The sequence below is a fragment of the Aythya marila genome (genome assembly GCF_965140915.1).
Source record: "Aythya marila genome assembly, chromosome: 11".
Lineage (NCBI taxonomy): Eukaryota > Metazoa > Chordata > Aves > Anseriformes > Anatidae > Aythya > Aythya marila.
In genome coordinates, this window is record NC_139052.1 from 15,540,436 (window position 1) to 15,564,356 (window position 23,921).

Sequence of the window (23,921 nt, forward strand, 5' to 3'; positions counted from 1 at the left end):
GTCTGTCCTGGCTCATGTCACCTAAAATAGGGCAGGAGAAAAATGGTCTTCAGAGGACTCAGACAGTGCTGTGAGTGTAACACCCCTGCCGTTCCTCACTTTGCCCTAATCGTTCCCTAGCTCTTCAGCTTACCTTGCCCTGAGAGCCCCAAGGCAGGGCTGTTTCAGAGCCTGGGCACTTGGGCACACGATGGAGCTGGAGGAACTCGGCTCACCCCAGAGTGGTGAGGTCTGGCCACCCCAGCGAGGTGACACTCAGTTCACTCCGCTTGGCTCGTGGTCTGGGACAGCAGGGCTGCAGTTTGTGGGCTCGATGGCCCTTAATTTGGCTGTAACTGGCAGTACGAGTAGGTGTCCTACTGCAGAGGCTTTGTCTTTTGAATCTCGTGTGTCAGCCTAGCTTACTGATGAGGATTTTGCAGGACTGAACATACATGTAGTTCTCTTCCATGCTACCAAAACCAATTTCTCTTGTCATGGCCTGGTTCAGGCTCAGTGGCCTCTCAGCTCTTTGTAACAAGGCATCATGCATCCCTTAAAATCACCAAACAAGCCCTTTCCCATTCCCTCCCTGAAAGCAACACACAGCACAAGGAGGGTTTTCAAGAACATGTTTAATGATGGCAGTTTCTACTGAAACATGAGATGTCCATTCAAACTTGTCCTACCATTTTTCTTTTTAAAAAAAAAAAAAAGCTTTGGTCACAATGACAAATTATCTTATACATATTTTAAAACAAAGTTCAAGCAATTACACAAAACACATGGTCCTGATAACTCCTCACACAAAACCTGCAGCAGCAGAAACTCATCAAACAAAAGAAATAAAATCTTAACAACTACAACATGCTGCCCGGCAGAGATTATACCACGTACAGTGATTTAGAGGGACACAGTTTTGAACAAAATGTTCAAATGCATTAGCTCTTGTGTGTTCATTAGACTTCCACAAGTCATTTTGGGCTTATGATAAGCATTGACCTGTGCACAAGTCAGTGTGCTGAACAAGTACTTGCAGCCATCTCTACACCATCGAGAGGGGAAAAAAAAAAACACAAAGCTACTTGTGCACTTCTGCCTTAATTCTGCAGGCAAGCACGGCATGCAACTTCTGGCTTCTCAAATGTAACCTGCACTGCCAGGGCTGCTGGAGTAAAGCAGCTGCGGTTCTGCGCAGGGCTTTTCTCCACAGCACAGCATGCACAAAGAGGAAAGCTTCTAATTTGCTTGCTCTGTTTGCCTCTGCTACTAGTCAGTGGATTTTGTAAGCAGCGAGCGAGCTGTAGGCAGACATCTATAATAATGTTTCTCTTTTCATTTTCTGTAACAAAAAAAATGCCTTTAAAAATGCTCTTGAACAAAGAAAGCTTGGCTAAGCAACACAAAATAGCAGCAAATACTAAGACATTACAATCACAATCAGATTAAATCTGCAGTGTAAAATACACAAACGTTAAGGTAAAACATTCATGTAGTGGTTAATGGCTAATTCTTCTCTGATGAACTCCTAGACCTACCTGAACAAAACAGTCCAAATTATTAAAATTATGTTTTAAACGAATTCCTAGCATTAAAAAAATATTCATATATATACTATTAGATGAGTCACATCAAGTGCTCTTAAAATCTTAACTAAATATAACTATAGAATATTTAACTAGACGCTTTAAATCACATACAGCAACTTCTGTAGAGGTAAACATTGCCTCACATTTGCAACAGCAACTGAGTATCAAACAAAGCATTCAGGTTATGTTCATGACCATGAGCAACTGGTGAGGCTGGCCTTTTATTTCCACCAGGCAGCTGCTGCTTCCCCCCAAGCACTCAATAGCTCATGGCACAGGGGTTGGAACCCCTGAGGAGCCAGCTGGGCAGCTCCATCCCCCAGCATCTTACGTACTTGATCCCCATCCACCAGCGAGACTCGGCCCCGTTACAGAATCAGGGATTTTCAGCCACAAGCAAGCAGAGCAGATGTTCTTTGCCAGAGTAACTCAGCAAATAACCTAAAGTTGGTGGAAAAATCTCATTTTAAGAACTGGCTTACCCTTGGAAAGAAGTACCCTTCCGTGCATCTTTACCTCTCAGTTCTCTCCTACGTAACTTGGTCTTGCCTCTCATGCTAAGAGGATTTATTCCCTCTCTCCCCACCTCTTCTGGTGCTCAGCTGGATGCCTTTGGCAGAACCGTGGGCATGAACATGTTGCTGTGGTGTCTGCTCAGGCAGCACAGCCACCTCGCTCCATCACCTGCAAATGCAAACAGGAGCTTCTAACCCAGCCTTTCTCTCGGCATCGCCACTTCTTTGACTTCAAAAGGGCTGTCTTAGATTAGTTCCTGATCCTCAAAGTACTTTAGTCCTGAAGGAATGCAGTATTTCCTACAGAACCATCCAGCCTAAATCTGAAACCTGTCTTACCAGGGTGGGGAAAAGATCCCCAGCTTTCATCTCAACCTGCAGCATCATTCAACCTACTGGTCCCTGCGACTTCTACCAGCCAGGAGACAACTTGCTCAGCCCCAGCAACAGTTCTTCCACTCCCACTGTAGTAGTTGACATGTTAAATATTGCTTAGTAACAGTAACGTGGAATGACTCAAATTCATTCCATGAATGAAAATAACAAAGCATTTTTATATTGCCTTGATGACTAACGTTAACACAACAGTCTGCTGTGGGATTTTTCCATCCCGGCTGAGAGGGCTGTTTGCGAAGCCTTTGCTGAGTCACAGTTAGGGAAAGCAAGCGATGGCATGGGAGCTGTTCTGAGGAAAGCACAAGGCTGCTGGGGAAAAAAAAAAATTCCCTTCACCTCCTTTTACTGACTGCAGGGCCCAAGGGAACCATGCAGAACTAGCGTAGGTTGTGGTATCATGACGAAGCAGTTTAGTGTTCTCAGCAATACTCGGATTGCAAAAAAAGGAGAAAAAAAAAACGACTCACTGCAGTCTCCTTGAAGGGTTGTAACTGGAGGAGGAGGTCAAGCAAACAGTGGGACAATCCTAAAACAATCAGAAAATGCACAGTCCTGACAAAAAGTTTCAGCCAGCTTCAAGCCCAAAGTAAGAAGGTGTTAAGGGGTGCAGCAAACAGTAAACATGCCAAAGAGGAGCCTGAGCTGCATCTGTGGTTACTTTAAAGGAAAACCACAAAGTAAAGAAACTAAACCAGTTAGGTCTGCCCTTTCTGACAGCCTGAAAAGTACACATGCCTGCGGTTTCCTAAACCCAATCCATCCAGATGCAGCTATCTAATTCTCGTAATGCCATCCCACAGCTCTGACCTCTGCAGCATGAAGCATAGCAGGGAGTAATGGCTAAAAATGCGTCCTTGAGTTTAATGGGATTTGTCAAGCAGGTGGTAGGGGAAAACTTCCAGTTTGATACAGATTAAGATCACTTACACAAAGCTTCCATGAAGAATAAGTAGTGTTCTTTCTGCAATCTAATCGTTTCACACGAGGACTTACTTTGCTTAGAAAAAAATTAATATAGATGATTGGTAGACAAGTTACAGTAAGCACAGGACACGGAGCAGTACAAAACGCCTTTAGTCCCTGTGGAAGGGCAGAAAATTACAAAAATATATCTTCTTTAATCCAAGACTGTTGTGGTTTAGGGCATGCCTGATTCTTCCTATTTTCCTGTGGTCTCATTTATTGAAGCTGGTCTGGTCAGAGCTCCTTGGGACAATGAGAATGTCACTATGAAAGCTTAGTGCAATAGTTTTTGTTTTTGTTTTTTTTTTTTTTTTAAAAAAAAAAAATCAGTAGCAAGTCAAGAAAATGTTCTGCATAAGTCAACCTTTCACCCCCTTCCCCCAAAAACCCTACACTAAATGTAGTGTGGTATTTCAGCATGGCTTACTTACATTTTTATCACCTCAAGTCATAACACACTTCCGTAAGGCCCAGAAAAAAAATATATCCTTCCTAATTTTTAGACATGATCTGTTTTACCGTGACCAAAGTTTAACAGCAACTGAAGTACTGAATTGGGATTTTAGAAAATAAGTCCTTGGGGGCAGCTTGTTTCAATCTTCCTTTTCTTCTTTCTTCTGCAAAATTTCATTAGACCGTAATGAGCTGCAAGTCAGTACGCGGGGCAGCACCTTGTCATGCTTTAGTGACACAGCAGTCCTCTGAAGCAAGAGACAGATGAGTTTGCAAGGAGGAACTCCAGTCATTCCAACATAGTAGTTGAGAAACCAGGAAACCAAAGGGCGATGTTTTGGTCAGAAGATCCATAGCCTGCTGTACGAACAGCACCTCGAGGAGGTGAGGCTTGGTTTGGTTTTAACGCTGCAGAGATGAAAGCCTCCCCTTTCACAGTTATGGCTTCAGCAGGTCCCTCGAGAGCAGGATGACATCTGGCAGGGCACCAGTGCTCCACACAACTGCTCTACCTGGAAAGCAGGAAGAATTAGTACAGTTGCAGAAGATTGGCAATTAAATAGCTGACAGAGATGAGAACTGATGTGCACAGTGGGGGGAAAAAAAACAAAGTCACAAAGGCAGTGTTATTTGCTCTGATTGCTATCAGTTCCCTCCAGCAGCTGATTTCCATGGTGACACTGGACACAGAGATGAGGTTATTGCTATGCCAGGAGAAGCTAGACCAAGCAAAGAAAAAAGTAGTTAAATGAGACAAAGCCCAGACGCTGAAAGGTCCTGTGGCCAGCCACTGAACAGAATAGAGAAGGGAAGTGTGTACACAAGAGAAGGGCACTGCAGGGGACAGAACATCTCAGATCCCACACCAGTGGGTTAGTAAGGTTACCCTTACTAACCAAGGCATGTGGACTGTCTTCCTTGCAATGGCTTCTCTTCCTCACACCCCTTGATTGTTTCAGAATTTAAAAAGTCATCCTAGGAACTCGTTATACTCTGGTGAATGTGGGAAATGTCTTTGCATAGGACTGCACTGCCTGGGTATAGCCTGAACTAGCCACCAGGACGTGGTGTGCTCTGTAGCAACCAGTATGGCAGAATTAAGGAAGAAACTGCCCTTCAAAAAAAACGACACAAACTGCTTTTTGACCACATCTTTTCTCCCCTGCTGCAGATCCACAGGAAATCATAAACAGCAACACCAAAGCCTTGGCAATTTGCTGTATTTATAGCGAGTGGCTGACTGAGTTAGTGATTTGCACCCCCTTCAGATGAGGATAAATGATACCCCTCCATTTGTACACAACCTGTCACTGCTGGGAGGAAAAAAATTAAGCTGCTACAAACCCCAGCGCAATTCACCTAGCATCATCCAGAAAGGCCTGCGGCTTCCACTTGCCAAAAATCCATTACAGCTGCTCCCTTAGGAGCATACACCTTGCTTTAACAAGCAGACAATGCCCTGCTCCATTCAGAGCTGCACACGCAGTTAGGATCTGGAGCGGCCGTAGTCAAAGCGAAGACGCCAATATTGTAGCTCGTATTTCACGGAGAGTCTCCCAACAGACTCCCGCACATCAAAAGCTGAGCCCTGCGACTGTGATGAAGATGTAGTCACAGGGTTCAGTGCTATCTGCCTGAAAAAGGGGAATCCAAAATGCATTGCACCAGCCCTTAGATGTGGTACTTCTTTACTCTCCGATGTTCTGCAAGCTCTCAAAAGCCCTTTATTCCAATGATGGCTGAGTAAATGTTATTGTCCTCTTCCCTCTGCCTGCCACCACTCCTTCCCCATAAATCTCTTGGCTTTCAAGAGATCTGTGGAAGATACATTCCTAAAATGCTTCTGTGTTTTGCTGGTGGTGCTGCTGCTGGAAGGCAGCATGACAATCCATGTGGAAAACAAGCTGAGGAATTTCACTGAGCTGACAGGAAGGACAGAGGCCTCAATCTGCCCCAAGAAAAACTTGTGGCTTTCTTTCAGTGCTTATTTCGGAGCCTGACATCTGGGTTGGGAAAATTCCAGCTCTGGTATTTAAATTCCGAGCTTCTTCCTCAACTCTGGGCTCTCACGTGGCGCAGCTCACCCTGGACTCAGTGCTCTGCAGGGACGGTTGTGAAATTGGCCCAATGAGTGTGGTGAGAGCAGGATGCCCTGCCCCAGCCAGCCCTGCCTCAGCAGGGAGAGGAGATGCTGGGAGCCCAGGTTACTGAGGTGCTTTCAAAGCCTCTCATGTACAAGGCACCACAGAATTTATTCAGCACTTGGCTTTCATTTTCTATTGAAAGTGACAAGAAATCCCCCAATGAGCTACAGCAGAGTTAATAAGCTTAATAAGCTAACAATTGTAGTTACCTTTTCAAAAACTGCTTTTTTCCTTTTGCAACTGTTTTAATTTCTTTTTCTTGTATTACGTGGAGCACTCTGCCTGTACTGTGATGGGGGATGGATGCTAGCACCAGCTTGCTGGGTGTGTTTGCCTTTACTTTGCTTCCCAAGTACCACGCGGTGCCAGCTATCTGATCAGTCAGTGGCTTAGCACCAGCAGGCAGCAGACCATGAAACCTGAACGACTTTCAGGACTTTCAGGAAGGTGAGGGAGAGGTGCTGAAGTAGAAAACAGGAGAGGAAAGTTTTAAAATCGAGATCTATTGGTGGGATAACAAGAAGCACACTTGGAGGATGGGATTTAGCTTTCCATCTAACTCATCTTCCAAGATGGGCAGCAAGTGTAATCCCATCATAACATGAGACAATACCTGACAGCTGGGCAGTGGTGGCCAGTTCACATCGTCCAAATCAATCAGACAGGGACATTGTCCAAAATCAATAGGACAGGGATACCTTTTGTCCTTCAGCAGCACAGGCTGAATTGGTGATCAAGAAACGAACAGTCCATATTCAATTTGCTTTCTTAGCATAGCTCTATAATAATTTTAGAATAATTCCTCAACTTTTTATCCTAATGCCTCTTCTGAAACCAGAGCAAATACATAGAAAACCATCCTCCATATTGAAAAACTGTTCACAGAAAGCTTTTCAAGGTGTTAATATCTTAGTGATTTGGCACCTTTGCTCTATGACGATCTCTGATTTACACCTTCAGCCTCTTGTCACACACAAGTTGTGCTCTCGGGATTAGAGAAGCCATTGACAGAACCGTTTCCCTGAGACTGCAGTGAGATTGCAGAAGGGGCATCTAACCTGGCACGCACAAGCTCCTGTGTTTGCCAGAGGGTGTCTTTTGCATCCCCAGAACGGGCAGAGTTTGGTTAAGCTTTTGAAGTGACTCATTAGCCAGCTCTAGGGAGGGAAGTGGTTATTCCTCAGCGCTCCACAAACCCAGGGGGATGGGATTTAGTGGGAGCCCAAACCCTTAAAGTCTCCCAAAATAAATGTGACAACCTTCATCCAGCAGCCCACTTCATGCTGCTTGCTGTTCTGTACTGCCTCACGTAAGGCTGGAAACAAATACATGCAAGGAAAGAAAATTAACTGCACGAGAACAATTGGAGAGGTGTACGTGCGGCTTCTCCCCCGGTGCTGCCAGACGCCAACTGCCTTTTAATTAGTGCTGTTTGCATCGTGTGGAGGAGACGGCGCAGAATCTTAATTACTCCCCCAAACACAGATCCAAGCGTCAGTGCAGACCTTTCAACAAGGTGGGGGGACCCCAGAAAAAACAGCCCAGAGTCTACCCGCGTAATCGTCAGCAAAGACTTGTGCTACAAACACAAAGCTCTCTCCGAGCTGTGTGTCAGTCAGAGCAGTGTGCTAATACTGGGGTAACTTAATATTTGTACAGGAGGCACCTGGTGGCATGGTACTCCGAGGTCAGCTCTTCAGATTTCCAGCTCTTTCAGATATACTATCTTTCTTGCCATGCTGGTGGCAGTCCTGTGGATCTGAAGGCATGTAGCTGTCTTACAGCCCGTGTGAGTAACACTTAAGCTGAATAACGCTCAGTTATCACAGCCAATATGGCCCTACTGCATCAGGTGCTGGCAAATTCATTCCCTTTCCGCTGAACTCTCCAGTTTTCTCAGAAGTCTGTACTTTAAAAATACTTTTGGTGCTTTCTTAGCAGAAAGCACTGAGCAAAGTCAATTGCAAGTCACAACTTTCTGGGGAATGGATGATTTTTCCCATGGTTTCACAGCTTTAAATCAACAATGAACAGCTCAAAAGACTGCAGCTAATTTCATATGATATTCTGGAGCCAGGGAGACTGAAAATTATAGGTCTATATAGTGACTACAGAAAGTTGGCTTCTGCTGTAGGTATGACAGCACATATGTTACAGGATTGAATGAAGCGTAGTCCAACCAACGGGCTTATCTTTCACTACCAGTGTGTCACAAAGAAATAATTAAAAATAATCAGAATGACAGCTCTTGGTCAGCCATGGCACTGCACCAGTGGATCCTTACCTTAGCACAGGGCTGCACGAGGCCTGGCCTCTCTCTGAAAGCAATCCCAGTACCACCAAAGCACTGTATATGAAGCAGCACCTTGCCAAAATCCCCACGCCAAGAGTTGGTAACACAGACAGGCCAGAAGTCTGTTGTACCACTGACGAAGTGAGCTCTGCTGCTGGGAGGCTGATTGAATAAACCCAAACAGCCGCCACCACTGATACTGACTGCTGGCAGGGAGGCACCTTCATCTGAATACAAAACTGAACGCATAAAAAAGAGACCACGCTATTTTCTAGCCTGTGGGTACCTGCCACGAGGCACCTGTCACTCCCCTGTCCTCTTCACAACTGCTTCCAGGTTGCTGCAGCTCATTACACGCTGCTTTAGTTTAGCTAACAAGCTGAAACAGCAGTATCATCCTATTCCTTATGCATCAGCCCTGGTGACACCCCTGCGAGCTCACCTGATGTGTCTGCATTTTTTTTTCTTTGAGATAATAGAGAGGAAGCAGTTTTCCTGATGCAGCAATTAGCAAAGGCTCCCTTAAAACTGTAGGCTCCTGCTGAACATCCAAATCCACCCTATCGCTCTAGTCGTGTGGCTACCTGTGTGCATTTACAACTCCTATCAACCACAGAGAAATAAGGATACCTCTCCTTGCTCTGTCTTGCTGGCATCTGCCTCCAGCTGCAAAAAAAAACAAAGGAAGCCTTAGGTGGCACAGGGTAGCTATTTTTCTTCAAGGGGTTGAAGGGAACCCAATCTCTACCATGTCTCCTATTAATTCACCAACGTACTGAGGGCACAAGTGAGATGCTTGCTTCCCATCTCAACACAAGTGCCTACAAAGAACCTCTTGACTGGTTTACTGGGGACGTCAGTGGTCAAACTCAGCAATTCAAATTTGCAAAGAAGAGCCTTTACTGGTGAGAGGAGCCATTTAGAGATGCACTCTCTGAGAGGCACAAAAGGGGCTGGTAGCTTGATACTCTTTACGGCAAACATATCCTCAAAGAAGCTTTCCCGTGCTCAGTTCTGCAAAGGGGATGTCTGTAAAATAATATTCCCCTCTACACTGGGGTAGCTCTGTTTGAGCTAAAAACTCTATGCCTATTACAGCAAGGACTTCAGAAAAAGTGGAATTTAATAGCTGTTGTAGGGTGGTGGAAAGGAGGAACTCCCACAGATGAAGAGAGGACAAGCTGGCTAAAAATCAAATCAACCCCCCCTATTGTTTCTGAACAGAGCATCACACAAGGTGAAAAGCCATTTGTACAGCTAAGGAACCCACGAGGAGCTTTTTAGGAGAGCATCAGTACAGCAGGTGCTCCAGGGGAGCAGTCAGATAATATGACTTCAGCTCTCATGAGTCAGACGGTTTCCAGCAAGCTCTCCTTTGTTCGTTCAGTATTTTACTATTGGACATCTTATCCTGAAGCAATGCCATGACTGATAGCATTCTGTTCTCTGTCTTTGGAAAATCCCTCTGATCTCGCTACCAAAAGTTCATAGAGAAAGCACTGAGTTATTTCCACTTAGCTAAGAGGAAGAGGAGCAGGAGAAACAGGCTGGTAAAGTAGGTCATGGTGAGACAGATGTCTTCAGGTTTAACAAAGCCCAGGCCCAACAAGCTGCCTTGAAATGGCACAACCTGAAATCATTAGTGTAAATACAGGGCAGCTAGAGGGAATGGCAACAGGAAGGCAAGGACTGACAGGCACCTTCTAATTCAGGAATTGATTCTTTACACAAAGTGGCACAACTCACACCCTTCATTGCTTCACAGCTTCCAACTTTTTTTATAGAAATAACGCAGTTATTTTGAAGGTGACCAGTGGAGCATGTGCCGGGATGCGTTTTAGATGCTGGCATGTAAGTGCTTAGAACGCGTTATGTTGTTCCCCCTTTCCAAAGTTGAGAGATGGGCAACATGAGTAAAGCCTGTAAGCTCTCCAGTTAGGACTTGTCAAGATCTGCATTTTTATAATTAGAAGAGCTTATTTCAGCCAAAGAGAGACAGATTTTTAGAGTAGGCCATATTTGGATGAGAATGCAACTTGAGTGCTGTAGATGGTTTGATGCAAATAAAAATAAGAGGTGCAGATACCCTCGTGCCATAAATCAATGTGCAGCATCTCCATGTGCTGAATGGTTGCTATAAATCTCCGGCCCAGAATAGGCACCCAAAGCTTTGGGTTGTCACACCACTTCTGTCTTAAAAGAGCAAACACATTTAGGGAAAGTTCTCCCCAGCTTATTGCAAAGGCAGTGCCTGGCACAGCAGCCCCTGACACCGAGTCCTCCACCTAGAGCATGTGTAGGCACTGAGGAATGATTGCCAACAATTGCCTGAGTGGGGAAGTTCAGTCTGTTAAACCCTGTTAGCTATTTGGGGCACATGTATCATATTGTGCCCCTCTGCAAAGCAAAGAAGTGGGCACAGAGAGCCTAGGGGTAGTGATATAGTTATTGTACAAGTGGGAAAGTACAGAGCAGATGTGTGCTGAGAAATCAGGCACTGGAGCTGTAAAGGAGAGCGGTGAGGCTTGGGCAAAGTGAAAGGGAGACTGTGACTGCCTCATCTCTGTCGAGCAGGCCCAGCAGAGAAGAAAGAGCTGTCTGTCCTAATAAGAGCTCAGTGAGCAAGCCTAACTGGACAGGTTCGCAGCAGTACCTGTATTTCACATCAAACACTGTTGAGTCTTCGTCCTCATCGTCTTCTTCATTCAGAGGAGCCATTTCTACCCGCTCAGCTGGAGTGGTGATTATGTCATACTTCCTGGTCTTCTTAATCCTCTTGCCAGACCTGAAACACAAAGATGGGGAGGGAAGGATCACATTTATACAGCATTCCCTAAAAAAGCTAAACCTGTCCCCTACAGACACGACCCACCGACAAGTCACTGTTTCAGACCTCCCCAGACACAAAGGCTGTGGAGCCAGCCTGTGTCCCCTCCTGCTGCCTTTCCAGGGCCCCAATTTGTGCCTGTCAGCGTACAGAACAGTTTCTTGTCAAGTGCAATCCAGATCAACGTCAGTCTTTTAGCTGCTGACAATCCGGAGATCCTTTGGCATCCAGGGCCGGCGCAGAGCAGCAGCCCACCGCGTCCTCCCGCTGCCATGCTCAGGAAGCGAGAGACAGCCTTAATCAGCAGCAACAGCCAATGGTTTGGTGAGCACATCTAAATGAGAACACTCAGGTTAAACCCTACTGAGACGAGGGAATGTTCTAGGCAGGATTATAAGGCGCAAAGGGGTGGTGATATTTGGGTACAGACAGCCTGCTCTTTTCCTTTCTTGGTATCGAGCCAAGCTCGAGGCTCCCACAGCAAAAACCTTTAGCCCTGTCTGAGAAGTTCCGTGCTCAGCGCTGTGCAAGCGCTATGAAAAATAATCAGCTCTGATTTGAAGCTAACTGTACCCGTCACCTCGCCTCCTGTACACAACAGCCTTATGCTCCTTTGGAAATGGAGATACTCAGGTGCCTGCGTGTCTCAGGGTTTTGTGAGCTCTAATACTTACTTTAAATTAACAAACACTCAGTGCGTGCCTTTTCCGCTAATTCTCCGCCTCTGACTTGAATTGTGCGAGTCCTTTTTCCTTCACCTCCTCCTTTAATGCACATTAGGAGGGTCACACTGCTTACGCAGGGATCCAGTTTCATGATTATACATTAAAGAAGGTGTCGATGTGTACAGCTAGCCTTCAGGGAGGAAAGAGGATGTTTTTGGTTCACAAGCTGCAGAATTCCCCTTTAACCTTTATAAAACAGAACTGGCAACTGCCAAGCATGGAAAGGGCGCTGCTGCAGGTACAAGCAAGCAGCCCCTAATTTTGGGTAATCACAACTACAGAGCAGACAGCACGTCATGAGCGCACTTTCGCTGTCAAGAAGTCTTGCCCTGGCACGTCAAGCAAGGCGCGTTGGATTCAGCACTGCCGCTTTTGCACCAAGAACAGATGCCTTGGAACGAGTTAGCAGCAAGAAGCAAGATGTAGGAATTACAAAAAGACTGGAGACCTGTGTTTGCATCTGGTCCTACGTCCGCCAGAGCTGACCACGCTGTCCTCTTCTTGCCTTATGGTAAAGGAAGTTTAAATCTGTGAGTGCCAAGAGCTCTGACACGAGTCTCACTGCCTCTGCCTTTGGCTGCAAGTCCAAGGCTGAACAAACTGGTCCCAGCCCGTGGGACAGAGCACTTTGCATTTCCTCCCTGTCCCGAAGATGATAGTTGCATTAAAAGCATGAAGACACACATCCCCTGTCACCTGATCTTTACAGCAATCTGTGCTGCGGCATCACGGAGCACAGGGTGGTTTGTGCCGTTACAGCTGTTGTTGAAACAAGCAATTTTATATCCAGTACAGTAGGACTCTTAACCTAAACACTTGAAAATCCTTTTGAAAACACTTGTCTGTATTATTCGGCTTCTCAGCCAAGACCTAGCAGCAAAATGCTGCAAGCAGGTCTCATCTTACAAGTAATGCGTTGCTTTTACAAGAAACATTTACTCATGCTGTGAAGCATAAACATAGACTAAAACCAACCGGTGTCTACCTGTCAGAACAAACAAAGCACAATTTTAGTGTTTTGCCTTGTATCGACGGTCTGCAGTGGGTTTCTGTTGGTTCCCCTATTTAAGAGCCTACCTGCAACAGGCTGAGAGACATCCTTCCTCGTCCCCTTCGTTAGCAAAAACACCTTTATTCTACAGAGTTCATCTTACAACCTTTGTACTGCGCCGTCTGAGGCGATTACTGCAGAATTGCTATCTTTGGAAATGGCAAGCTGGAGCCCTTCAGCCTCCAGCAATTAATTAGTCTATTTGGGCTACGTTTTTAAGAGGACCTGGAGCAGAACTTGCTGCGCAGTGATCTATTAATCCCCCACAGCCCTCACTTAACCGTAGCACTCACTTAGAAAAGGGAAGAAGCTTGTTTGGCTGTTTTTTGGCTAAGCTGCTACAATCGCTTCCTCGCGACAGGCAGGGCAAAAGGGTTTTTCCTTGCCTTTTCTCCCTCCATTAGCTCTACACCGTTCTACCTAGCTAATTTATCATTAATCCGCGCTTTTTAGTGGTTGGTTTTCTCTCAGTTGCTCACTGGAACAACTCCCCTAGGCTTCATAAATACCGGAATAATTACCCAAGCTTACTTTAAAGGAAGGCCTTGGGAGCATCCCTGTCTGCATGTCAAATCCTGCCACCAACCCATCGCGCGTTAAAGCTGCCGACCCTCAGCAGGAGCCCTTAATCATCAGCGACAGCAAGGCGAGAGGCCCAGCACCTTGTCCAGCGGCGGGGAGCAGGCAGTGGCTTATCTGCAGCAGGCAGCGGATTCAGCAGAGCGCAGGAAGCCCAGCGTGCAGATGGCTGGGGAACCGCCAGACCTCTCGGGTGGGAGCAGCCCGCGTGAGGCCTCGCGGGTATCAAGAGGATCCATGTCCCAGCCATGTCTGTTTGGCGGCGTCAGGTTTTTTTAGGCAAAGAAGAAGTGCTGGAAGCCGTGGTCACAGCATGCCTTTTGCATAATGACCAGCTGAAATGCCCCAGCTGACTGAGCCTGGGTAGGAACGACAGTGGGTGCTGCAGCGCGAAAGCTGTCTTCTACTTAAAACATGGGGAGAAGTTAGCTATAGCCAGCTAAATGCTGCTCCCACCAAGACCAACAGACCATGGACTTACCGAGCACAAAGCTTAATGGGGAGGGAATGACAGATAACTGGTAGGACTCAAGGCGGGGGCTTGCTTCCAGGTGTCCCCAAGCTGTCATCCTCGTGCATTCGCACTGCCCCCGGGCCTCCAGCATCTGCCCTGTACGAGCTGTATTTCCCCTCCGTGCAGTGACAGGAGGGCTGGCAGGCAAGGATGGGCTGGTGCAAAACGCTGACTGTGTGCCTCTATCTTGTCTCGGGGCTGTTTTGGTCAAGCAGCAGTCACATGCAGACCTCCAGCCTCCTTTCCGAGCCATCATGTGCTAGGGTAAGCACCCAAGCCAATTCCCTGGTTCGTTGCGTTATTTGTGCCTCTCATCTATTTCAGTCGATGACTCCGATATTCAGAGAGAATGCTTTTCCTGACACACAGAGAGAGGTCTCTGTGCTCCTCATCTGGCCTTACACTTCCTGCCAACAACTGCAGAGGTACGGGAGTGCTCCTGGGGGAAACGCAGCCACCCCTTCTTACAGGATGTTTATTGGAAGTCTAATTAAGCCAGCTACAACCTTCCTCCTAGAATTGCAGCAGTGCTGTATTGCGAATGGAACTGGGGCCAGTTTGTTTGCTGTAAATGGGCTCCCTTAGCAGTTTAAAAAAAAATAATAAATATATATGGAAATACAAACCTGGGGAAACTCCAGGCTCGTTACGGGCTGATGAATGGGATCGGTGGTATTTCATTACTTTGATCTGTCTGGGTACCTCTGCTCTCTGGGTGGTGTTGCACATACTGAAGTTAAACCGTGAAGGTTAAGTCCTCACATGCCTTCAGGATACACATTTTGCCATAGCAAGCTGAAGACACTGCGTTTTCTAGCAAAATCCTTAAGATGGAATATATGTGGCCCCAAAAGCAGAGGCACCCACTTGCTTAACTGCACGGCCAGTAAGAGGAATCTTAAAGCTGCTGGGAGTAACTTCAGGAACATCGAAATGAGATATTGTTGTGGTTCGATGAAGCACCAATGCCTGGAAGTACTTAAAATACAGCCACGCGCATCAGGTGGTCAGTGCTTGTGAACTAGCCTTGTTTTACAGGACAGAGCTGCCAAAACTGAGTGATCCACCTAAACTCTTTAAGCCCCTGAATCCTCGAACAAGAAACAGAACTCATTCTGCTGCAGCTGCTCACATCAGAGCTACAAGGAGCCCAAGACCGTATTAAGTAGAAGCCCCTCTTCCTTCCTGCTGCCAATTTGCTGTCATGCTTAGATCAAGTCTTTCCGGAGACAGGACCCCCGACACCCAGGACAAATGTCCCATTTGTCATTCTTCTCTCTGTGGCCCTCACTGAGCTCCACGCAGCTTAAATGAAGCTTTCAGTATGGGGTCATGAGTCTGTGTTTGGGATTTTCTTTTTTCTTGCATTTACAGTCATTTTAATGGTGTAGTTTCCTTTCCTGTCCCTGACAGAGGTCTCTTCTTTGCTGGAGTACCCTAACTGCTTATAATACAATTAGTTTTCAATCAGTCAAACTCGTCGGGGTTAAGCCTTGGACAGCCCAGAGCAATTGCCCAGCTTTTAGAACAATGGGTCTTGTATCCTCCGATCATATGCCTGAACCCCTCTCCTCGATCTCTGTAATTTGCACCAGTTTTACAATTACTGGAAAACCCAGCTCAAAGTGGTGTGTGCAGAAGGAATCCAAATGAAACAAGGAGCAACGCAACAAAACGTACAGGTAGCTTTTCTCTAAAATTACAGGTAAGTGGCAGCCATTTCAAACACGGGTTTTGTTCATTCAAGGGCAGGTCGAGACACACAGCAAACACTATCACAGTTTTCTGCAATAAAGCTTTGGGTCGGTTTCAGCTGGCACATTTGAGCAGACCTAACTTCTCCAGTTTCCCAGAAGGCGTGTGGTCGGCAGCACATGCGGCCACATCTGAAAAATTATGTTTCCTGGGAGCTGATCCCAAGAATTGTATTACAATGAAATGAACTGAGCTGCACCAGGGTAGAAAAATATGTCAGACTATGGGGTTGGAAAGCCAAGAATCAAAAACACACATCAAAGAGTCCAATTTAACCACAGGAACTACTCATAAGCTGTTTCAATAAACTGTGTTTCTTGGTAATGCAACTTGCTCAACTCGATTTGATTCAGGATAACGTGAAATTTGGTCTGTTGTTGAAAGGGTTTGGGTCAGAGAGCATGCAGTACCAAGGGATGTAGGAAGGATGTCCTGAACTGATTTTGCAAGGAAGAGAGTAATGTATAATTACTGTAGCTAATTAGGCCCTGCCACATACAGACAAGTAGCTGCCCTTTCTGGTCCCTTGTAGCCACAGACAGAGAGGAAATTCAGATCATTTTGGGTAATACCACATTCTGAGTCACAGGACCATCAGATGGATTCAGGGCATAACGCTCCCAAGTGGAGTGACCACGAATCCCTGAAACATCATCGTAACAGAGCTGAAAAGCTACAGAAATAAACCTGTCCCTGCGCTAACAACAACAAACAGTAAGTAATATACACATATAAATATATAAAAATGAAATGTATAAAAAGCAAATCCAATACCAGTGACAAATATCTGGCCACTCAATAGTTCATTTCATCTCTACAATCCATATCTAAAAGGATAATTCACTTCCAGCAATCCAAAGCAATTTCACAGTGAAGGTTTCATCAAAGATTGGATTCTAGCATAATCTCTTTAATAGGAATCCATGACACTTCAAAAAAAAGAAAAAAAAAGCAATGTTTTTGACTAAGTACGAACAAAGCTCTGATTCTGAGGGAGAAAAGCTTTACATGTACTGAGGGTAAATCCTTTATCTCTTCTGCAACAGAATCTCCTCCAATCTGTTTTGTCAGCTACAAGTGTGACATGGTACAAATATACCTGTTGGTATTTTTGTCTCATTTCCCAACTGGGATAATTGTTTACAAACAAATGCTCTGACAGATAAAGAAATGTTCTCTGAAGCCGAAAGCTTCATTTCTTGCAGGTTGTACTACAGATATAGGAGATCTCAGAGGGATTTTCTTATAAACGTATCTAAAATGTTATACAACTTGTCAGAATTAATGTAGCAATGACTTTGGCGTAGGATCTATCATTCCCAAGGTGACTTTAATATGGAGCTACTTTTGCTGATTATGGTATATGAAAGGTCTTTAAAGGCTATCAGTTTGCATTCTTTGACTAGAAATAATCAGGTTTATGCCAGGTCCTTGATACAAGGACCTTTACATCCAGAAGAAACTGAGGCAGGGGGTAGAAAGTCTCCAAGATCAGAAAGAACTGGGACTAGAAACTTATGCTTTTCATTCTGCACTTGCTTATAGACTTGCTAATTCTAATGTTTGTCTGTGACAACTGGATGAGTCTGGAAAGTGGCTGATACCGATTAAAATAATTCTCTTCAATATTTTACTTGCTTCTCCTGAACCGCCTCGCTTTAATGAGCAAATTTACTTGCATAGTCTTTCGCCAGCTACTGAAATACATAAAAGGAATTTAGTTAAATGTCAATTTCTTTAGAAAAATATCAGTTCTCATCATTTCAGTCTCTAAGTCTGCATTTTATAATACTACTGTTATGAGCACTGCCGTTCCTAACACGGAATTAATTCAGGAACAGAAGCAGCAGAGAATTCAGCAGCAGCCACTAGGTAAATACAAAGGAGGTGTTGGAGAACAGCACAAGGAAGAATTTGCAAACTCCACTTGTTCAACCGCTTCTGTCACCTGCAACGTGGCGCACACCTCCTCCCAGCCCTGCTTCCTGGAGAGCGAGCTGCTCCAACTTCCCAGGCTCTTTCCTGCTGCCCACACCTAGAAGTCAGATCACTGTTAACTTCTCCAAGTGTGCAATCTTCTACGGCAAAGTTAGGCACAAACAGGCAACAACTTTGTTTGTAAACTGCAAAACGGGAACAGCTTTTAGCACAGCATGGGGACTCTCACCACTACCCTGAGATAAATAATAATTAACACTAACGGTGCCAAATGAAGCTTTAATATACGTTTTTCTTCTGCTTCAGCAACAAGCCAACAGGAAGACTGGTTTTTTGAAGTAATTGAGTTTAATTTGTTCATGTTCCTCGCAGCGGGAGGTGTTCCACAAGTTTCAAGGGCTGCCAGCATAACTCAGGCGCGCACCAGCACCAACCCACTTGAGAAGAGCGGCTCAATTATGCTGCTCTGGTTACGCTACGCTCAGAGGACGAGATATGAGCACCAAGCAGATGCAAACCTCTGCCAGGCTTCAAGCTGCTCGCCCGCACTTCTCTCAGCTCTGCGAGCTGCTGGGAATTTTCTCCCCTTTTGCAGTGCGAGTGGGAGCTGGCATCCATCAGCGACCTACCCAGCTGAACACCAGAGTTTGGCTACAGAGCACTGAGCATCATTCCAAAGTGCTTTTATCTTCTGAATCATCTACTTTTGGTTACGTTGGACCTCCTCAAACCAAAGATAGCTGCTTAAGCTTAACTTTATGGGGAAAAAAAGGCTGTCTTCCATACCCAGCATGGGTTCAAGACCAGCAACACCTGCTTTACCCCATCTGTGTGCACGAGATGCAGTGGCTGAGGCTGGAAGCCACCCTCCTGGTCACTTGTGTCACCCCTGCCCAAGTGGGGTCACCATGATCACCTCCAGGGATGGGGGCTCCGCAGCCTCCCTGTTCGTTCCTCCAGCCAGCGGCCACTTCCACAAGCGGGGAAATGTTTCCTTAGGTTCGGGTGGAATTTCCTGTGTTTATGCTCGCGCTCGATCTGTGTCCTGTCCAATCTGTGGGCACCGCTGGGATCAGCCTGGTTATTTCTCCTCCGTTCCAGGTATTTAAACACCAAAAAAACCAACTTCTGCTTGTCTAAGCTACATAGACCCAGCGCTCGGCCTCTCCTCCTGCCATCCCTCACCTGCTGTGGGGGCCCTAGCCTGAAAACCCATCACTCCTGCCACATTATCTCATTTATTCCACAGCAGAGCAGCAGCACTCGCAGGGAAACTCGTAACTTTTGAAGACCAGGGAGGCATTTGGAGGACCGCAGCACCTCGGCAGAGGCGTGAGCCTCCCTTTTTAGCCCCGACCAGCCTTTGGCGAGCTCGTTGCCCACCGCACGAAGCCTGAGGGTGGGCAGCGGGATCCAGGGGTCCCGGGGAGGCACCTGCCGGCCCTACCTGAAGACGCGGAGCAGGAGGCAGGCGATGAGGGCGGCGGTGAGGCCGCAGGCCCCGATGACGGCGGCTTTCAGCGCCGAGAGGTCGCGGAGCAGCGCGGGCACGGGGCTGAGCAGGGCCCCGCTGTGGTTACCGGCGGCAGCGGGGGGCTCGGCGGGCACACGGCTGCCGTTCACCGGCCCTGCTCCTCCTCCTGCTGCTGCTGCTGCTGCTGCTGGAGGCTCCTGGCTGCCTCGGGAGACCGGAGGCAGGAGGAGGAGGAGGAGGAGGAGGAGAGGGAGGGAGGCCGAGAGCAGCAGCGGCAGCCCCGCGGAGCGCATCCTGCCCGGCTCCGGCCGCCGCAGCGCCGAGCCCCGGAAGGTTTCGGCGGCCCCGGCCCCGGCCCCGGCCCTGCCTCCCCGAGAGGCGCCGCCTCCAGTGCGGGGAGGCGCCGGGTCCTGCCCGGCCTCCCCCGGCCTCAGGTGGCCGCAGCCTCCCGTTAGCGGCCTCTCCAGTGTCCCCGTGTCCTCCCCCGGCTGCCTGTGTCCCCCCCAAACCCACACACCTTGTGTCCCCCCCACCCCAGGGGGCCCTGTGCAGGAGATGGGAGCCCAAAGCACCCCCTGCCCGTGGGCACCCAGCGATGCTCTGAGCTTTGGGGTCAGCTCCTGAGGAGCCCACCTGCCTTGCCTTTCGGTTACCACAGTTGTGCATGAACACACCGTTTTTTCCTCAACATCTCCTTCCTGAGCTGCCCTACATCCACAGATCCCTTTCAAGCTCCAAACTGAACAAAAGTCCCAAGTAAGGACTCTCATAGGCCTTTCTCTCTTAATGTAGTGAAAAGCAGCAGGAAGCGGAGAGGAGGGCTGCTGAGAAGAAAGGCTGGCAGCCTTCCTCCCACAGCTGTGGAGGGGAGGATGAGGCAGGAACGGGAAGGATAAAAGCAATGACTGCCAGCTGGGAGCTAAGCAGAAGGGCTGAGCTTTGTGAGCAGCGTTACACTGACTGATGGACATCATGCCCAGCCTGCTTTATGGAAGTCAAACTGCTTCTCTACCCAGTTCTTTAAAGGGTGCTAGAGGTGGTTGCCAGTCAGTGAATATCTGTCTGGTTAAAGGGTGTGCTAATCCATGCTGACTGCATTATAAATACAAACTTGGGTCTTGTTACTTGTCCAGCGAGGAGGTCACACTGCTCATATTTCCCCAGCAGTCACTGTAGTTGTTGACTTAAGCCAGTAGAGCAGAGGTGATGTTAAATACCAGTCCCTTGGTGTACAATGAGGTGTTCTGAGAGTCCACGCGTGGCTGCTCCCCAAAAATCAAACCTGTGACAATCCCTTGGGTGCCTGGGGCTGCTGCCCAGGAAGTTTGCAGGTGGGATTTGTCCCTGCAACTGCTCTTACTCTTTCAAATGGGTTGTAATTCACAGCAGCTGGGAAGCCTTCTCAAAAGCTAGAGTAACCTTGAAAAACATTTTGTTTGAAAACCTGCCCGTTTTCTATACGTGCCACCAGTGTTTAGGGAAAGGGGTTCAATTATCTTGTTTCACTCTCTTTTTTCCCTAGAGATATCCATCTAAGAAACAGATTGGTCTCATTTTATTTTTGAATGCCTATTAAAGCAGTGGGGTAACACCAGGGATGAATGTGGCCCAACGGGTTCCTTAAGAACTCATCTGCTCCTTATTCCAATACTATTTCCTTGCCAATAACAACTGTTTTTAATTACAACATGCAACATCTGTCCAAATATAAAATGAAGTGATCACAGAGTTCAAGCTGCGATCCATTTAAACGGGCAGTCTCATGGAATGAACCTCCTTGTGCTGCTGATTCAGCATTTTATATCTGTTTAACCAGAAGAATTACTGGAACAGATTTACTTTTTTTTTTTTTTTTTTTCTTTCAGCAACAGAAATACGCTAATCGCCTAGACTTTAGTTCTGGGTTAATTCATGTAGCAATATTTGACATCTTTAAAATTACAGTAGTCCTTTTGTACAGGCTTATGGAAACCATAGTCATGGTTGTGCAAATCATTCCAGGTGTGCTGAGCATGTGAATGGTACCATTAAGCAAGATAGCAGGAATCATCAGGGGAGGTCATACTAGGATATTTATAAGATATAATTTAGTTTTGCTCCCCATGTTTTGTATTAAAGTAGCATGAGTTTCACCACTGCAAAATAATTGTATCTGGGGAGAAAGGCATGTTGCCACTGAAATGAAGTGAAACACAGAAAGGAGAGAAGGAAAAGATTTCTGTCTTATTAACTTCTGCCCGTACTTCAGGGTTAACATGGCTGGGTATAATCTATATGAATGTGTTACTAAACTTTGACAAAGATCACAAAGAAGTGGTTCTGCTGGCAATATCCCACAGGAAAGGTAGCAGTAAAATAATGCATGGTTCATAGACTTCCCCAGCCAATTGGGGTCCTGTATCAAATGCCACCCACTCTATGATAAAGGCATCCTGTGTTTTTCACAGGAAATTCTTTGGGATGAGGAAATTTTGACGTGTACAATGTGGAGAAAGGCCTCTACGCTGTCTGAATTGGTCATTGTTCCAGCTTTATTTCATTGCCTACTTTTGTGTAGTTTCCCAGTTTCCAACATGGGGCCCCAGTTTATTTCTGTTCAGTCTAAAAAAAAAAAAAAAAAATCCAGCTGGGCAGGAGGTCAAATTGGTGATGCAGACTCTTTCCCAAACATTGGTGTGAGTGCTGCTCACATGATTTATTATTTGTAAACACTGACCCTGTTGTTGGCCCTGCCTGTTCTGAGATGTTTGCCAGCTGCTGCCTTGCCTCTATCAGATTTCGCTTCGTCTTGCACTGCCATTCCTCCTACGTCTCAGTGTTTTGCCATAGGATAAAGAAAAAGGTGTAGGGGCTTCTAAAGTGAGAATCACCCCTAGCTGGTCACAAAGCTTCAAATATGCCATATATGCATCTACCATGCCATTCTTTGGGTATGTGAAATCAGAGCTTTGCATTGCCACGTACCAGGTACCTGTCTAGTCAAAAACACTCTTTATGCTCACAAATTAATATCCATAATCACAGTGTGTGAATTCACACTCAGGATTTTGCCTTAAGTGCCCAACTGTAAAAAAGAGATGATGTACTGTGTTGATCCTTAGGTCCTTTCCTTTTGTGTTTCTTGGGCAAGGAGGGATGAACCGCAAGGATTCGTACCAAGCTTGCACAGAGGTGACTACTGCTAGCTTTGTAGTGGGGTGATGCAGGGTGGGTGGGCAGTCCAAAATCATTTTTGAGTGTAAAAAATGGGCATTTGTGGACCTACATTTTTCTTGTGATCATCTTCTCTTAGCGTGGCTGCTCTGCTGCAGGACTGGCAAAGGAGCTCTGCAAGCTCTATAACCCAAGTCAGTTTGTTTTAGATCCATTTTTTAATAGAAGCAGACTTATTCCTGAAATATTCTGTAAATTTGCAACAGGATTTGCTGTATTGTATGAGTGCATCGGACTAATTTCCTCTAAAATGCTCAGCCTGAAACATCTGTTACTTGACTAGTGTAAACCAGGCAGTGGTGGTTGCTAGATCTGGCGCTCTTGTTTGACTTTTATTGCTACTTTGGCTTTTTTTGATGTTCCTCTGGCAGATATTTCAATCTACTAAGATTTAGGCTGAAAGCCAGCACAGAGAATTAATATTTATTGTCACTACAGAGTTCCTCTATTTGACAAGGTGCAATTGTATCAGTATGTGTGGTGTCACAGATATTCCAAACAGTCTAGAAATGATAAAGCTCAGGATTCTTCAGGCTTGTTTCTGATCCCCCTAAGAAGTAGGTTTATGCTGTTGGATTTTTTTTTTTTTTTTTTTTGGTGCTCAGACAAGAAGCAGCACAGCAGGAGGAAGCAAAGAAAGGTGTTATCCATGTACAAAGTGCAATTACTTCCATTTGTATCTTTGCTCTGTCATCTGCCTTCTAAGGATCTCCTTTCTGCCCACTTCTGCCCTCGGTAATTTGGTTCGGAAGATAATTGGCTTTAACAATATACTCTGTGACAGTGATTAATGATTTGGATATTTTTTTTATTGCATTCCTTGCATCCAGTTAAATTCTGATCAGCAATGTCTAGACGTATGTGAGGGTAGAGGCATGACTGTGTTTAGAAATGGGACCTGCCGAGTGGGAGCCCCATAAGTTGCCTCTCTGTACCTCCTGCATGAACCCCGCATGTCTCCCTCACTGGAAGGAGTGGAGGAGTGTCAGAGAAATACAGATGTGACCAAACGTCAAGTGTTTCATGTGGCTGGTGCTGAGATTATTTTTCAGTGGTGCCTGGAGCCACATCAGGAGCTCTCTGAATGAGGCAGAAATCTTTCTCTTGACTAAGTGTTTAACAGAAGTCTCACCTGTACTGCTTTGAGGGGTTCAGCAGGTGCCTGGAAGTGTCTGTGACTTGCTGTGAGGAGGTGCTCAGATGGAGCAGAGCTTCTGGGTAGTGCCCTGCAGCATTAGCCGTGTGGCTCACCAAGTAAACTGTAGAGAACGTCCCCTGCACAGAGATAATGTAGCATGGGTGGGTGTGAAGTACCCAGTAATTCTGCTGCTCCATTTGGCAAAAGGAGGCAAAGGGTTGCCTTCTTCCATGGCTGCCCTTACACAGTGTACTTGGAGCCTGGAGACCCTACGTTTTTTTCCTTGAATTTCCTTCCTGCAATGTGATGGGACATTCTATTCTGCCACGTTGTGTGTGATGCTGAGGTACTACTGTTCAATTGCAATTTAATTTC

The 23,921-nt window shown here is 46.3% G+C and overlaps 1 protein-coding gene across 3 annotated transcripts; it reads right to left on the bottom strand.

Moving 5' to 3' along the window:
• Positions 1-597: 597 nt before the first annotated feature.
• Positions 598-19,548, bottom strand: FAM174B (family with sequence similarity 174 member B). 3 transcript variants are annotated; one of them, XM_082768874.1, is made up of 4 exons: positions 19,169-19,547; positions 10,986-11,117; positions 8,963-8,998; positions 6,733-6,760 (listed from the first exon to the last, which is right to left on the bottom strand). In XM_082768874.1, the coding sequence occupies exons 1-4, from the start codon at positions 19,486-19,488 to the stop codon at positions 6,748-6,750; spliced, it is 501 nt and encodes a 166-aa protein (XP_082625000.1). In that variant the 5' UTR covers positions 19,489-19,547; the 3' UTR covers positions 6,733-6,747. The 3 variants fall into 3 exon arrangements, with proteins under 3 accessions (XP_082625001.1, XP_082625000.1, XP_082624999.1); XM_082768875.1 differs by lacking the exons at positions 6,733-6,760; positions 8,963-8,998 and adding an exon at positions 598-4,407 and having other exon boundaries at positions 19,169-19,544; XM_082768873.1 differs by lacking the exon at positions 6,733-6,760 and having other exon boundaries at positions 8,870-8,998; positions 19,169-19,548.
• Between the last annotated feature and the right edge of the window lie 4,373 nt (positions 19,549-23,921).